Source organism: Engraulis encrasicolus, chromosome 16 (assembly GCF_034702125.1).
Source record: "Engraulis encrasicolus isolate BLACKSEA-1 chromosome 16, IST_EnEncr_1.0, whole genome shotgun sequence".
Classification (NCBI taxonomy): domain Eukaryota; kingdom Metazoa; phylum Chordata; class Actinopteri; order Clupeiformes; family Engraulidae; genus Engraulis; species Engraulis encrasicolus.
Window position 1 is genome coordinate 7257833 of NC_085872.1, and position 17500 is coordinate 7275332.

The 17500-nt window shown below is 50.4% G+C and overlaps 2 protein-coding genes across 2 annotated transcripts in view; both read left to right on the plus strand.

Annotated features, from left to right (window-relative positions):
* sall2 (spalt-like transcription factor 2) overlaps positions 1–7112 on the plus strand; it is a 9507-nt gene extending 2395 nt beyond the window's left edge. Inside the window, exons 2-3 of the mRNA XM_063218501.1 lie at positions 1–4336; positions 5808–7112. The exon at positions 1–4336 is cut by the window's left edge and continues 106 nt beyond it. Coding sequence (XP_063074571.1) covers positions 1–4336; positions 5808–6176 — 4705 coding nt within the window. The 3' untranslated portion in view covers positions 6177–7112. The remainder of the gene's footprint in view (positions 4337–5807) is intronic.
* A 4535-nt stretch (positions 7113–11647) lies between these two features.
* mmp14b (matrix metallopeptidase 14b (membrane-inserted)) overlaps positions 11648–17500 on the plus strand; it is a 24028-nt gene continuing 18175 nt past the window's right edge. Inside the window, exon 1 of the mRNA XM_063218502.1 lies at positions 11648–12238. Within this exon, the coding sequence (XP_063074572.1) occupies positions 12143–12238 (96 nt within the window). The 5' untranslated portion in view covers positions 11648–12142. The remainder of the gene's footprint in view (positions 12239–17500) is intronic.

Consider the following 17500-nt stretch of genomic DNA (forward strand, 5'->3'; position numbering starts at 1 on the left):
ACCCCTGCCCTGCCCCGTCAAAGGGCCACTCAACCCCCGTCTGCCTGTTGACGCTGTCGCCTCCACCTCCTCCACCTCCTGCTCCTCCTCCTCCTCTTCCTCTTGCCGGCTCAAACTGACATCCTCCCCCACCTCCTTTGCCGCCTGCCACGCTACCCGTCCATTACTCGACATCCGTCCATCTTACCTGCCTCGTCCTGACCAGATCTCCACACCCGTCTCCTCCAGCTACCACGCCCTCACCCACCCCACGCACTCGCACCACCCCCCACACCACCCCTGCCGTGCCCGCGTCCTCATGGCGTCCCCGAAGCTCGGCGTGTCGGCGACCACCACCACGTCCTCTCCAACCGCCTCCTCCGCCGCCCCACTGTGCCCGCCGCCCCACCACCCGCCCACCAGCAGCCCCAGCCCTGTGCCCGAGGGCGGCCCACCGAGCCCCGTGACCCCCGACCCTGTGCCCGGAGCCGTGCCCGCGGCGGCCTCCGGGGGCGGGCAGCCGCCCCGCGCCCACCTGAGCATCGCGGTGATCCTGGAGGAGCTGCACGTGCTGCAGCAGCGGCAGATCCACCAGATGCAGATGACGGAGGAGATCTGCCGGCAGGTGCTGCGGCTGGGCGGCGCGTCCTGCGCCTGGGACCCGCTGCCGCTGCTGCTGCCGCCGCTGCCCCAGCTCTGCCTGGAGGGCTCCAAGACCGCCTCCGCCTCCTCCGTGCCTTCCAGTGGGGGCGGGGGTGGTGGTGGTGATGGCAGCAACAACAGGCCGTCCCAGCAACAGGGCGCGTCCGGAGGGGGGTCTGTTGCGTCAGGCGCCTCCTCCTCTGTGCCCCCCCTGCTCGCGTGCTTCTCCTCGCTGCTTCCTCCGCAGGTGGGAGGAACCAAACCCCCGAAGCCGGCGCACCCCTTCTCCCAGGTGCTGCGGCCCCACAAAGCCCAGCTGGACAGCTCGGCCGGGGCGGCTGGGGGCGACAAACAGGTGTGCACGTCCGCTGGTGCTCGTTCGTCAAACGCTTCGTCTTCCTCCTCCTCCTCCATATTCGGTGGTTCCAACTCGGCCGGATCGGGCTACCCCTTGGCACTGGGTCTGCCGACTCGTGCAATGCTGGAAAAGTCTGCCAATGCTTTGTCTGCCAGTGCTCTCAGTAGTCTCAGCAGCCTTTGCACAACCACGCCTCCGCCATCTGATCACTCCAGCAACCCCCCGCAGTCATCCGCCCTGGGAGGAGGAGTCGGTGTCAGCTCCGCGTCCTCCTCTTCATTCCTGGGCCGCATGTCGTCGCACCACCACACCTGCCGGTTCTGCGGCAAGCAGTTCAGCAGCGACTCGTCCCTGCAGATCCACCTGCGCTCTCACACGGGCGAGCGACCCTACCAGTGCCCCGTCTGCCTGAGCCGCTTCACCACGCGCGGCAACCTCAAGGTGCACTTCCTGCGCCACCGCGAGCAGAACCCCGAGCTCTCGCTCTCCCTCCTGCCACCTGCCCTCTTCCAGGCGGCAGCAGCAGCAGCAGGGGGCGCCGCTGAGCAGAGCCAGGCCTTGAGCTCCGGTGGTGGTGGTGGAGGAGGTAGCTCTGCCATGGCTGCTCAGCGGCAGCGAAAGAGGCAGGCGGAGGACGAGCTGTTCGGCGACGCCGGCCTGGAGCTCAGCATGGCCGGGGGCAGGACCCTGTCGTCCTCGTCAGGAGGTGCAGGAGGAGGAGGAGGGATTTCCTCCCAGCACAACCCGCCCTCTTCCTTACCGCTGCCCCCGAGTGTGGACATCGCCCTCATCTCCACGGCCCACTCCCTCATACAGCTCAACCGGGCCGCCGCCGCCGCAGCTGCAGCCGCCGCCTCCATGTCCGCCACCACGTCGCACACACCGTCCTCCTCCACGGTATCCTCCTCCTCCTCCTCGGCTTCCTCCTCTCTAGCTTCCTCCCTGCTGTCTGCTCCAGCCTCCGCCTCCTCCTCCTCCATCGCCGGGCTCCTGAAAGGCGCCAAGCAGCAGCGCTTTGACGAGAACACCCCTCCGCTGCCGACGCTGATGCCCCACGCGGCCTACTCCCAGCTGGCACACCTCCCCAAGCTGCTGTTCCCTTCCGCCTCCTCCCACCACCACCCCGTCCTGGGCCTCCTCAGGGGCTCCCCAGCCGCATCCCTGGCCACGTCACAGCAGTCTTCCTCGTCCACCTCCTCTACCTCCTCCTCCTCTTCCACCGCCCAGCACCTTCAGCAGCTCAACTTCCCCTTCCCGTCGTTCCCCAAAGCCGCGGGCGCGTCTACTACTGCCGTCGCGTCCTCCTCCTCCTCCTCCCCGTCCACCTCCACCCTGACCTCGGACACCTCCAAACTGCAGAAGCTGGTGGAGAAGCTGGAGAAGGAGCGGCCAAGCCCTTCTCATTGGCTCTCCTCCGCAGCGGAGGCGCTGGGATGCAGTGGCATCGGCGGTCTAGGTGGAGGTGGCGGCGGCAGCGGTGTTGGTGTGAGTGCAACCTCAGCCTCCGGTCTCACCACCTCCAGCAGCTTCCTGAGCTCAGGTGCTTCCGGCCTCTCCCTCTCCACCACCTCCACCCCGCTTGCCTCCTCCTCCTCCTCCTCCTCCACGGTGCTAACTCCAGCCTCCACCTTCACCAGGGAGATGCTGGCCGCGCTGGGTATGGCGACCGGCAGGCCCTCTGGCTTGGCCGGTATACTGATGCCCAACCTGGGCATGATGAGTGCGGCAGCAGCCGCTGCCCTGGCGCCCAACCAGTGTGGCATCTGCCTGCGGGTGCTGAGCTGCCCGCGTGCCCTGCGTCTGCACCAGGCCACCCATCTGGGCGAGCGGCCCTTCCCCTGCAAGCTTTGCGGCCGGTCCTTCTCCACCAAGGGCAGCCTGCGGGCACACCTGGCCACGCACCACGCGCGCCCGCCCAACGCCCGTGCACAGAACTCGTGCCCGCTGTGCCAGCGCAAGTTCACCAACGCCCTGGTGCTACAGCACCACATCCGCATGCACCTTGGGGGCCAGCTGCCGCCAGAGGGAGAGGTGGAGGCGGAGGGAGAGGGCGAAGGGAACTCTGACGCCATTGCCACCGCGGAGCAGACGGCGGGGTCTTTCGCACTCTTCCAGGGGTCAGAGGTCGCTGCCACGGCGACTAGCAGCGCAGCAGCAGCGGCGGCAGATCTCCTTTCCTCCTCTGGCCTGAAGGAGTTGCAGAAGATCTCTGAGCGACGGCAGGGTGGAGAGGGCAGCGCACCCGTGGGCAGCTCCGTGCCTCTGCCAGCCGGAGGGAGCAGCGCAGCAATGTCCTTGGCCCCTGCGGGAAGCCCCAGAGCAGCGTACAGCCCTGATGCCATACCGCCCGCCGACCTTAGCCCTGACCCTACCCTCAACCCTGCCGACGACGCTCCATCGACAGCCGGCGTGGAACCGCCTGTCCTGAGTGCCAGTGTTCTTCCCCTGCCGCCACCACCATCATCCAAAGCTCTCTCCCCAACTGACCCCCAACCCCCTCCTCCTGCTGCTGCTCACGCTTCTTCTTCTTCTTCTCCAGAGCGTCTCCCCTTCGGTGACGCCTTTCTGGAGAGCTCGCTAGTGCCCCCTAGCAGCAGGAGTGCCACCTCTGCCCCGAGCTCCCCCGCGGTGACCAAAGCCAACAGCCCCTTGAGTTTCTTGGGGGGCGAAGATGACGACGCAGTGCCCACACAGAGCGAGCCCCCACAGTCCCTCCTCTCCTTGTTTCCTGCTGGCCAGACCAGGTCTGATCTGGAGAGTCTTCCGAGCAGTTCTGTCGCACAGAGCTCTTCCTTTGCACAGCCTCAGCCCCAGCTCCAGCTCCAGCACGAGCAGGGCAGTCCACCTCCACCTCCACCTTTCCCAATGATGCCAACTTCGGGCACTCCCGACCCAGCTAGCACACTGTCTGAGGACCAGGGCGCTGCCCAGGGGCCCCCAGGGGCCTGTAGCCCGGAGGACCCCAGCGAAGAGAGCGAGGCCGAGTTGCCTTCTCGTTCCACACCAAAGAGCAGCCAGATTGGCGCCTCTGCCAGCCTGGACCTGGGCAGCCAGACAGTGCCAAGTGAGGACGACGCGGAGAGAGATGGCGGCGACGTGCCCATGCACGAGGCCCCGGAGTCTCTCCTGCCAATGAGAGAGCTGAGAATGAAGGGCCTGTCGTCGTCGCCGTCTTCTGCGTCGAAGGACGAACTGAAGGATGCTGGGAAAAAAGCAGCAGCCGAGCAGGAGCCAGCGGATGCGGTGGTGTCCTTGGGCCTGGCGCCGACTCTGCCACACCCTGCCTTGCGGCCGGAGAAGAAGACGTACAGCTGCTCCGAATGTGGCAAGGAGTACGCCAGCCGCAGCGGCCTCAAGGTGAGAGAGCTGAGGGTGAAAGTGGTGCACATCCCAGGAAAAGGTGCAGGACAAAGGCTGACTGAAAGTTTGGAGTGAGGAATCTGCACACTTATAATCCTTTTTTTTATACTTTAAAGGGACACTGTTTGAGATTTTAAGTTGTTTATTCCCAGAATTCATGCTGCCCATTCACTAATGTAACCTTTTTCATGAATACTTAGCACCACCATCAAATTCTAAGTATTCATTATGACTGGAAAAATTGCACTTTTCATACATGAAAAGGGGGATCTTCTCCATGGTCCGCCATTTTGAATTTCCAAAAATAGCCATTTTTAGCTGCAAAAATGACTCTACTTGGACTATAGTAGAATATATTTGATTATTACTTAGTAAACTTTCATGTTAAGATCAAATTTGGCAATAGGCAGCCCAGTTTTAATGAGCAGCATAGTTGCAGTACCTTTTTTGACCATTTCCTGCACAGTGTCCCTTTAATGTTTTATTTCATGGCAAGATTGCATTGTGCGGACTCCTCACTACAAATGTAAGGTGAGGGAGGGCTAGGGATCCAACACCTATGGGTGTAACTCAAGAGACACTATATAAACACTATACAGTACTGTATGTAACTGTTGCGTAACAACCTAGATAAACTCTAAATAATATAAAATAATATAAAAACATTCAAAAACTAGAAATGCACTCAGAGAGTGCAGACCTCTGCCAAGGAAGCTGTTTGATAGAGCACTTCAATGGCGCTTGTAGTGCTTTAACCCCTTAGCGCAGCACCTATGTTATAACCTTACTGTCACCAAAATTGTAATGTCTATGTCTTAATCTGTTACTTAAGGCTCTCGGCACTGTCATAGCAATGTTGTTATGATGTAGTTGAGTATTTTAAGCAAATAGTGAATAGGCCCGCCGGCGACCCCATCAGCAGTAAGAGGCTACACTCTATACTTACAAACGACAAAGGTAACTGCAAGAGGCGGGTGAACAGAGAAGATCTTAGCGGTTTTAGGTGCTCCAACCACTCAAACTAATAGACTACTGTATGTAGTGTACTGCATAGACATAGTAATTACAACATATTAGTAAAGCTTCATGGTACATACATTTACCAAATCTATGCCACAACACCTGTAGGTACCTGTAGGTACCTGATACCTAAATTAACTTTATTTGTCACCAACCAAAATGGTTAGTTAATGTTAATCTTATTAGCCAAACAAACACTCACTAATGGGTGAAAGTGGCCTCTAAGTTGGTCACCAGCATTTGGCCCAGTTGACTGGTGTTCATTTAGGGCCCTGTGTAGTCATTGCACACTCATGTGTGTTGTGTGAGAGAACAAATATTTTTGCACACTCAGTGTGAAGACCACTCTCTCAATCAATCTACTACTATTGTCTGGCACCTGTGGTGTCTGGCACCCCAACCTCCAAACACTAAAGTATGTTCCCTTCTATTGTTTCGATGCCCACAGGGCCACATGAAGCACCATGGAGGAGCTGCCACCAGGCCACCGCGCGCCCCGGCCAGATCCACCCGCTTCAGCTCCGAGCGCCACGCAGCCTCCTCTTCCTCGTTATCCGCCTCTCTTCCTCCGCAGCCTTCCACCGCCACCCGCGCCTCTGTCAACTTCTGGAACCAGTACCAGGCCTTCCTTGGCACCAACACCGGCTCGGCTGCCGACGAGCTGTCTGGCTCGGGGGGCCTCGCCGGCGGGCAGGGCCAGTCGGGCTTGGAGATGCCTCAGCTATCCGACTCTCCGGTGAGGTCGCAGCTGATGATGGAGATGGGCTCCGGGATTGGGTCGCTGGAGAAGGAGGAAGATGAGGAAGTGGATGGCTGAAAAGGGAGTGGGGGCGGTGGCTGGGGTGGAGGTTAGCTGACCAATCATGCTGGTGCTTTTAACAGTTCCATGCCTTCAGACAAGACATGTGTATGTTTATTGTTTTTATGTAGTTGTACCTCTTGTCTGTCTATTTAGTAGTCGTTGAGTCATTGGCTTGACTTGTTGGTTGTTGGTCTAACGTTATGGTTGTGGTGTTGTCCATTCCTCAAAGAGGACCACTTGAAAAAAAAAATAGCTCAAATGTAGCACAGAAGACCTTTTATATTATTTGACAGCATTAAAACTATTTTGTCCCAATTTGAAAAAAAAGCTTTTTTTGAATAATAAAAAAGCACTAGAAAACCTGATAATCAGGAAAAGCACCTTCTTTTACAAAAGGGTGAAAAAAATAAGACCAGAGGAATAGATAGGAATAAAGAGGACGGGTCTCTAAACTTTGTACAAATGACCCAAGAAGGCTTTGGATATTTGTGACTGGCTCATGTAGTACTGTGCTGTTAGCTTACATTCAATGGTGCCACTATTACCTATATTTTATCCTTACACTAATAAACTAAAGAGGAAGATTCCCAGCCAGGTCTACTTGGCAGTTAATTACTAATGGTAGCCATTTGTGAATCGTTTGAATGTGATGTTTCCTATGCGGTTCCAGCAGTGCAGTATGTTGTCTGTTTTTTTGTTTTGTTTTTTCCTTCATATTTTTGTTTTGATTTCTCCACAGGAAACAGTCTTTTTTGTTACGGTTGTATTTTTTTGGAACCAGTAAATCAGACATTAGTCTGTACCTTTCGTGAGTTGTTCATTCAGTGTATGCTCAAAAACTGAAGAGAAAAATAAAAAAAGTTTGGTAACAATGCCACTAAAAGAAGTCACAGTGCATTTCCTTACAGTTGTAGTTCAAATGTCTGCTCCCAAGTAAACTAGTAAACAATTGATTGTGTCTGTGATCTGTCAAGAGAGTTTGTCCTCGTGCAAAATGCAGCTGGATATACCACTCAAATTCAACAATTTGCATTTTAATATATAATGGGTATTCGCGTGACTCTCCATGTGTTCATGTTCGTGTTTGTGTGTGTTTGTGTGTGTTTGTGTGTCCGTGTGTTTGTGTGTGTGTGTGTCCGTGTGTGTGTGTGTGTGTGTGTGTGTGTGTGTGTGTGTGTGTGTGTGTGTGTGTGTGTGCGCGCACACATGTAGCGGATATATAAAACTTGAGTGTGACTATTTCCTTCTTGTGGATATGTGGATGTATAAAGGGTGTGTGACTTTCTCTCTCTCTCTGCTTTTGTGTGCAACTTTGTGTACAACATACCCATAAAATTTTGTGTACTTGTGTATGTATGTGTGCGTGTGTGTGTGTGTTTACGCATGTGTGTGCATGTGTGTGCGTGTGTGTGTGTGTGTGTGCTTCCTGGCACACAGCTCCCTTGCAGGCCTCTCCACATCACATCCAGGCATTACTAAGGCCGGATCTGTCCTAACACAATTAACTGTCCCTGCCTTCCTTAGTGTCTGACACACCGAGTGCAGTGAAGAGGAATGGCGAGAGGAGGAGGAGGAGGAAGAGGAAGAGGGCAGCCAGATGGCCCCACACTGGCTCCTAATCTACACCGCCATGACAACCAGCTCAGCAATGCAGTGCAGTGCAGTGTGGTGTGCAACGGTGTGCTTTAGCCAGCGGTAGTGGACAGGGCCGTTGGCAGCTTTTGCCAGGCCCAGGACAAAGCCATCCGAAAGGGCAACCCAACCAATACATACAATGTAATGAGAACCCAATTCTGTGCCCCCTCCATCCCTTGGCCTGGGACGACTGTCCTCTTTGTCCACCCCTGCTGGCTACCCTGGCAGTGGATGTGGTGGTGGCTGTGGCGGTACAGTGTGTGTGTGTGTGTGTGTGTGTGTGTGTGTGTGTGTGTGTGTGTGTGTGTGTGTGTGTGTGTGTGTTGCTGTGCTTTTTGTGTGTGAGATTCTGTCCGTGGACCGGTGTTTGTTTGTGTGTGTTTGTGTTTGTTTCTGTCCGTCTATCTGTGTGTACTAGGGGGAAAGAGAATGGCTGGCTGACTGACTTGGCCTGTTCATTTCAGTCCCACAGACTTCCAATGAGCAGGTTCTTAAAGAGGACACTGTTGTGCAGTGGACAGGACACAACACTATGTTGTTCAACAGGGCCGAAAATATTTACACAAACAGTGGAGAGCCGCTGGCTAATCTGTGGCATGCCCATGTGAGAGAGCTCATGGGAACCCTGCGCTGCTTGACTTCACATTGCCACAATTCCCACAAATGGACTCGGTTGTTATGGCACATGTGCCAGGCTGGATGTCCTGTCCCACATACCAGGATGGACAGATTGTAGGTTACTTGATTCACCATAGCCTACCTATAAGCAGGACTGGGCTGGGAACAAAGAACAAAGGCCTGGCCCTCTCTAAATTAAAATGGAATGCTTTACTGTCACTATTCACACGTGGATTAATTAGAAACACTCACAAATGGTAGGAAATGCCCTGTATGCCAGATTAGTTGTTTTGGGTAGGGTGTGCACATCCAAAGTCACTTGTTGCAGGTGCCAGACTAAAGTGTTGAGGCAGTTCAAGAAGGTCGGTCTGCACACTGCGGAATAAACTCTAAAAACAATAAAGTTTATTCAATTAAAACAGCAACATTTCGATCACCCTGGATCTTCGTCAGGTATTGCAGACCTATCTTCTTGAACTGTTTGCCAGATTACCCATCAAAACCTGTCCCTGATCTATAGTATATTATAAACTATCAAGTCTCACAGAATAAAAGAAAGAGTAGTTACATATTGTTGCTAAAATATATTTCTACGGTATATCACAGTATTTCTATTTCTTCTTATAGCTAATGTGATTAAATCCAGAGACACATAATTTATAGAAAAGAGCAGTGAGTGTTAATCATTGCATTGATCATTCAATCAGCTTTCATTCTTATAACAAGAAGCCACAATATGAAACATAAATAACACATTTCCTCTAAAAAAATAAAAATAAAGGCTGACAAGAGCCTGGTATTAAAAATATGACACTCAGCATTTTTGTCTCCCATATACGGTCAGTCAGGAGCACCCAAACATTACGGTAGCTGACCGTGACAGCTAAATATATCACGGCAAAAATAGAGAAGAAAATAGGGAAAGACAGTGGTGCGGAATGAGGAGAAAGCAGATGTTCCACCAGCAGCTGACAAACGCCATCATTACAGTATGACCGGCTTCTGTCTGAGGCTTACTCACTAGAAAACCACTAGCAGCACGCTCATCCCTTAACCACAATGGTGTGACCAGTCTGTGCACAGCCACACTCAGGATCTTGTGATGTCTCTTATCCAACTGGCATTGTTGTTTTTTCAACACTTGCTTCTCCTTCTTCACAGCTGTGCAATGCAATTTTGTGGCCAGCCAAACACTGTGCTACCGGTTGCGGCCAGTTGAGGTCTCTGTTAGGCCTTCAGAAAAATGCTTCAATGGGAACGTTTCGTCGAAGTGGAAAAAATAATGCAAGATACACATGTGCAGGGCCGCCGACAGCTTTGGCTGGGACAGGGACAAAGTCCTCTGAAAGGGCCCTCACCCAATACATTCAGTGTAATGGGAACCCAATTCTGGGCCCCCCATCTCCCTGGGCCCGGGACAACTGTCCCCTTAGTCCCTCTCTGTTGGCTCCCCTGCACATGTGGCACCAGATGTTACCCAGGCTGGTGCCAGCTCATGGGTTGCCATGGATGCCACAATGAATCCCTTACTTCCCTACTTTAGCCAGCCATCCATCAGCAAGCAACGCATAAACCTCTGTGTCTTTTTCCTTTATGGGACCTTTCTTTTAGTTTCCCTCGAGTTAGTCACAGATGGCAGATCTACTTGATCGTGTGTGTGTGTGTGTGTGTGTGTGTGTGTGTGTGTGTGTGTGTGTGTGTGTGTGTGTGTGTGTGTGTGTGTGTGTGTGTGTGTGTGTGTGTGTGCGCGCGCACACGCATGTGTGTGTGTGTGTGTGTGTGTGTGTGTGTGTGTGTGTGTGTGTGTGTGTGTGTGTGTGTGTGTGTGTGTGTGTGTGTGTGTGTGTGTGTGTGTGTCCATGTCTGTCTGTGGAAATTGAAAATACTCAAATTTAATGAACGTAAAATACAAGAAGTGGGTTAGTATCTCTCTATCTCTCTCTCTCTCTCTCTCTCTCTCTCTCTCTCTATATCTCTCTCTCTGTCTCTCTCCCTCTGTGTGTGTGTGTGTGTGCGTGCGTGCGTGCGTGCGTGCGTGCGTGTGTGTGTGTGTGTGTGTGAGAGAGAGAGAGAGAGAGAGAGAGAGAGAGAGAGAGAGAGAGAGAGAGAGAGAGAGAGAGAGAGATACTAACCCACTTCTTGTATTTTACGTTCATTAAATTTGAGTATTTTCAATTTCCATTAAAAAAATGAACATCTAAGATTTACAGGTACTTTTGCAAAAGTATAAGAAAAGTCAAGGAAACATAATATTGGCTTCCACATGTTTGTGAGCACCAGCAGGAAAACTGCTCTAGTTTCAGAGAATAATGAAAAAGTTGGCCCAGCGAAGTGCTTTGTTTACAGAGTGGAGTATCGGGTTTAGTCATCCCTCACAAATGTAGGCAAGTTGGCCTTGTCCTGCCTGTAACCATGGTTATCTGCCCTAAAGTGGACTGAAACATTTGTTCGCTCTGACATCAAGTCAAGTCAAGTGTCAAGTGTACTTTATTCTCAAAAATCTGTAACAGGGTTAGTACAGAAGTTTGAAATTGCGTTTGACCAGTCTCCAATGTGCAGTTAAGTAAACATATGAATAAAACACTGACAATAACACACACACACACACACACACACACACACACACACACACACACACACACACACACACACACACACACACACACACACACACACACACACACACACACACACACACACATTGCAACACATGCACATCCGTGGATTGAAGCAAGAGCACATGTGCTTGCCGACTCCCTTCAGCATCTGCACTGCAGGGTGGGTCACTGTCCAAGAAGTATTCTTGGTATTTACTAGGCCCTCTCACACAACAGGGAGCAAGCACATTGCCCACCTGAAATGAATTAGTTTTGTTTACTTCCTCTGAACACACCCAAGGGCCCTTTTCCCTTGGCATGCAGAATACTGTGAGGATACAATCTATGAAAAATCACTATCATATAATACCAGTAATATTAAATACCCAAACAAGGCATATACAAACTATATGTTTCTTGAAAATACAAGAAAAAAACAGCATTCACACAAAAGGGCCAAATTGATATCAACAAGCATAGTTGTATGTCTGCTTCATAGTCTGGCAAACCCTAATTTAGGCAAGAGTGCCTAATAATGTTTTCATGACCAAGTGAGCCAAAAAGGTTGATATGAAGGGAGGGCCTAAACATTGAGGGGGAGGGCTCTGGTTTTCTGCAATAGGAAAACCGGTCTTCCCATGGGAGCATCAACCTACCACGTCTGCAGCTGAGAAAGGTCCAGAGAAGAGCATCAACGCAGCGAGCCATATGTCCAAAGGGGAGAACCGGGGCCAAGAACAAAAGAGAAAAGAATATTATGAAGACGGAATGAGAAGCGTCTGGGTTCGGGAACAACAAAGTGAATCAAACAAAGTGGATCCAACTTGGGCGTTTTGCGTAGTTGTCAACCCGCAATTTCTCTCCATTTAGAATAGATACAACTTCAGGGCGGCTAGATGCAGTAGTACTATTTATAAATATAGGCATATCGCAAATGCGCAAGTCCATGTTTATCCCTTAACGTGGATGCAACCCGTTAGTCGCCGCAATAACTTATTTTCTCACTACGTTTCACTGGCTGCAATGTTCTGACACTTAGCGAAAGTCATTGGACCGAGAGAAAAGTAGGTAAAAGGGAAAGCGATCGGGAGCACAGATTTATAACTTTATCATTTTGACGTCGACCAAGGAATGGCGGCCCGGAGAGACACGCTCGAGCTGTTGCTCGTGTTCGCATGCTGGCTGTGCGCGCACGCTGCTGCACCCAAGCAAGAAGTCAAACCAGAGGTAAGTTACACTACATGCTCACCCAAGCAAATTGCTCGACCACACCAGTGAAATATGAAACAGATAAGCTAACACATTGGCCACACCAATAAGACATAAATTACTGGCCCGAGTTGAGCTGCTCAGACCCTGTTTGGTTAATGGAGGAGCAGCCCATGTTAAATATTAATACGAGTTAAATGGAAACAGAGATTACAAGTCCTTCCTCACATGACTGATCTGGCACTTTAAAGTCACATTCTTGAAAGGCTGAATTGAGACTAAGTGGCCGTTGTTTGGACGTACAGATGCATTGCAAACAAAGTTAAGGACTAGACAGAACAGCTAGTGCCCTTTGGGAACTGAACTATATGTGCCATAAGTACTCGTTAGGCCCCAAGTTGTTTGGAAACAGGACTCTCCAGGGGGGCTTATTGTGAAATGAAGGTGTAGTGAGTTAAAGGCATGTAAGCAAGCCCTGGGGTTGTTTAATTCTGGGCAGTAAGATTAAAGTAGGGCACTTAAAGCTGTGGTGAGTTTGCTGGATTACATGGAATTTAGGAATCACTGAAAGCAACACTCCCCATGTAGCTCCTTTATGGAAGCAATCATCAAGTGAAGACATGGCGCAAGTCCTCTGCGTACAAGCTTGTGCAACTCTTTTTAAGTACAGCTGATTCATCTCACTATACTTTGGTTGAAAATGTTGAATATTGTCAGTGTTGTTGTCCATGTCATATTATTAAATGTATTGTGCAGAGAGAACATGTATGTTCTTTCATTGAAGCGTTTGGGTGTCACCTTCCATCTTATGCCGTATAGGACAAAGGACTGTGTTCTGTATTGCTGTCCAGCAAATGGCTGGAGGTCGGCCAAATAGTAGACAGGCAAGAGCCAACTGGTCCTCTTTGCCTGGACTCTATTGGCCTGTACTGTAGTGTCCAGTGTCGACATGTGTTCCAGGGCTTTTGGAGACGGCTCATGCAACAGATTTATTTCTGTCTATCAGGCTGGTTGGAGTAGGTGTGTTCTTAAATGTGGGGTACATTTTACAGCCGAAGTCATGAATAAATCATGTGAGTGTAAACGTTCCAGGTTAAGTGTTCAGGAAGCCCTTTTTCCTCTGGGGAGGAAAGTCTTTGCTCTACATAGAGATGGAAGGTTGAAAAGGCAAATGTGGTGGAAGACGACGAAAAAGAAGAAAAGGGAAAAGATGCTGAGGATGCATAAAAATGGGAAGACTGGAAAATGCCATGGCTTTTGTGTTGTGGTCAGCCGTGGCCAGATATGATGTGGATAGGTCTGGGGGATGGGGGTTTTCAAAAGGGATGAGGTCTGTTTTTCACTAAGAGGGAGATCTAATGGTTGACATATGTCTTGAGTTGTGCTCGAAACTGGAGGGAGGGGTTTGACAAGGCAAAGCAGGAACCCCCCACCACCACCGCCACCACCATCTCCATCTCCATCCCCAACCCCACCCCCCAACCTCAACTCCAAGCAATTCCCAGGAAGTGATCTCGTTTCGGGGGGAAGTAAACCGGCCGGTTTGCTGAGGATATCCTCACAGCTGTGCATGGCGCTGTGTCACACAATCTCAGTCTTTGGCGTCATCATTTTTTAAAGTGGATTTAGAGTAGTTATAACAATTACAATTACAACATGAGGGAGTCGGCCATAAAACCCCCCCGATGTGTTGCAATCTCATCCATAAACTTACTCATCCTCAGCTCCTCCAGAAACTCCTCCAGCCTTGCACCCCCACACCGTGGTCAACCAAATGAAACAAAAAAAAGGAAAAATAAAACAAGCAGTGAAACGCTGACTCAGTCAAAGCACACTGTATGATTGGACATGATGTCTTGGTAGGCGTAGGAGTTTATTTCTTTGCTCATCTGTTCAGTAAATATTTTGAAGAGCTCAGTGCTTGATGACGAGTTGTGTAGCAGGATGCGACCCAGCATTTTCTTCCGAAAACCACAAGGTCTGTATTTTTCCGGCCACAGGACCCTGACATCATGTCCTGTGTAGGGTTAGCACACTTTGATCTACCTGGGATTGAGAGGTGGGGGTGATGGTGCGGGGTGAGGGTGGGTGCGGGGTGATGGGAAGAGGGGGGTTTGGAGGGGTGGGATAGGATATGAGTGATGGAGGATGGAGTGATGGGTGGTGGTGCTAGTCATACTGCACAGGAAGAGTCACATCTTCTAATGCTAGCCAGTGCAATACTTAACCCTTTGAGGATTACCATCACAAATATGTGATTAGAATTTTTCCAAAATGTCGAGTTCTCATTATGATGTCATATGGACTTTGCGAGATTTTTAACACAGATTTCTATGGGAGCTGAAGAGAGATCCAGTAAAATTCTAGAAGAACTGGTGGGAAATTCTTATTGTCTGTCGGTTGGGATTAGTGCTGCATGATTAATATCATTTGGGGTCATGTTTTTGCTTGTGTCCTGTGGTAGAAAAAAAAACCTCTGACTCTGACAGGTCAGTGTTGGACACGGACAAATTATTGTTGTTAAGAGTAGAAAGAACAATAATAAAGTGTTTATAACATCACTCCGTTAGTTAATAACCATGGAGCATGCCACAGCATGCAGGGAGTGGCATCCAGGAAGGAGACACCTTGCTTTGGAATTCTGAGGTCTTTAAAGGTGTGCTGAGTGATATTTAATATTTCAAGTAGTTTATTTCCAGAATTATGCTGCCCATTCACAAATGTTACCTTTCTCACAAATACGTACCACCATCAAATTCTATGTATTTATTATGACATGGTCATTTTTCATACATGAAAAAGGGGATCTTCTCCATTGTCCACCATTTTGAATGTCCAGAAATAGACATGTTTAGCTGCAAAACTTACTGCACTTTGGTCATACCAGTGAATATTAGTTTATTACTTTGTAAATATTCATGAAAAGATTGAATTTGGCAATAAGCAGCATAGTTTCAATGAGCAGCATAGTTGCAATACCTACTCTGACCACCATCCTACACACTGTACCTTTTAAGCAAAGACTTGGCTGCAGTGGTTAATATATTGCTAATGCCAATGTGTGCGTATGTGTGTCTGTGTGTGTGTCTCTGTGTGTGTGTTTGTGTGTCTGTGTGTGTGTCTCTGTGTGTGCGCGTGCGTGTGCGTCTGTGTGTGTGTGTGTGTGTGTGTGTGGGGGGGGGTAATTGTCAGAGGAAGTCTCACGAGAGGCACAATGAGACAGCATGGTCTGCTCGGGACAGGAAGTGAGGCTAGAGAAGGAAGGAGGGAGGGGGGGAGGGAGGGAAGGGGGGGCTGGGCTGGTGTGGTATCGTGTGGTGCATGGAGGGGGGGGGTAGTGGTGCCCACACGGAGGACAGACAGGTCATTGTCGTGGCGCAGATGAGGTCATTGTGAGAATGAGAGGGTTTCAATGGGTGAGTGATGAGATCAAGCTCGCCCAGAATGACCGGAAAGGGACGCCTCTCTCTGCCGTGCCGCATCCGTCCGCTATTGCCCTCTCTCGGCCTGCCGCCTTCTGCTGCTGCCGTCTGTAAGCGGTGGCCGGGTACAGGCGCTATTGCAGTCCAGTCTAGCAGGGGAGGGTGGCAGGGTAGGACAGGCAGGAGGTGGGAGTTTGCATGTCTAGACGTCTGGTCTGGAACTGCGCTAGACACAGCGCGTGTGCCGCTCCACGGGGGCACCAGTAATTGCAAAAAATCACAGTCTTGCTAAACACTTGTTTTGTGCAATGGTCATTCGTGCACTCGGAGTGTGTCATCTTCCCAAGTGCCTTAAGGGCACGGTGGCTTGTCTGCACTGCCGTACCGTACGCACTGTGTGGAACTCCCCCAACCTATTGTGATGATGATTATGTGAATGATGTTGTTGATGTGTTTTTTATTCACATGCCTCTTGCAATGTCTGGCGTGGGCAGAGAGACCAACAGGAAACTCTACTTGAGGCACTTTTAGATTGCTTTTTTTATTGTCATGTTGGGTAGCCACCGCAGAGGCGTAAAGGGGAAATGCCTTGCTGTTTGTTGTCGGGGAGGAATTTTTCTTGCAATCATTGATTCTCAAGGCAATGGTAAGGGACTATTAGACATGTATGAGTATAAACATTGTTTTGAAGATTCAGCAGTGCATTCCAAGGTTCCAGCTCTGTGTCCCCTAAGAAACCACAAGTATGTGAGGGTGAAAACAGCAGATATAGGCAGGAGGTCCCTGGGTCTCTTAAAGCGGAGGGGGTTGTGGTCCCATCCTTTCTCTGCCTCTTTTGGAAATAACAAGATTATTGTAGATTATTGTTAAATATAAACATGCTGTGTGTGTGTGTCTGTGTGTGTGTGTGTGTGTGTGTGTGTGTGTGTGTGTGTGTGTGTGTGTGTGTGTGTGTGTGTGTGTGTGTGTGTGTGTGTGTGTGTGTGTGTTGGTTGGGTGTTTTGAGGGGGTCATCTGCTCCTGATGTGTACTGCATGTGCACATGTTAGTGATGCCATGCCAATGGTATATACAGTATGTATGGGTGTGGAGAATATGTTGTGTGTTCATTTAGCAGTTGGGCAGCTTGCATGTGAAATTGTTGATACATGTGCTAATTCAGGAGCAGTTGCATCAGGATCTCTCTCTCTCTGTCTGTCTCTCTCTGTCTCTCTCTGTGTCTCTGTCTTTCTCTCTCCCACTCTCTCTCATTCTCTTCCGTGTGCTTCTCTCTCTCTGCTTGTCTCTCTCTCTTATAGCCTGTCTCCCCCTTCTCTGTGTCTGCTTCTCCTCCCCCCCGCTCTCTCTCAACTCCTTTGGACTTGATTACTGTTGACTATTCCCTTTTTCCATTGGCCCAGAATAAGCGGGTCTCTGTCTCTCCCTCTTTCTGTCTCACTCTCTCTACTCTCTGCGTTTCTTTCCCTCTCATTCTCCTTGCATATGCCACACAAATAGAGAAAAGGGCTGTGCATGGTCAAAAGGCCCCTTATGTTTGTAGGGGAGTGCCGCATTAGGGAAAACAAACAGAAACTACACAACACCTCACTGTACAGACCTCTCTGATTAACAATCTCATTCATATTAATGGGCCAGTGACTTATTTATGCCAGGCAAAGAGTGCTCGCTCTGGCCTGCCTTGCATTGGGCAAAAACAGGAACCTCAAAAAAGTGAAAGAGTTTAGCATTGTCAGAGAGGTATTGAAGTTCTCCTCCACACCGGTCACCAAGAGCATGCCTTGCCCGTTTTGGTAAATGAGATGGCATGACGTGGACGGCCTTTGCATACCAGAATCATGATTTTTTTTGTGTGTTGAAA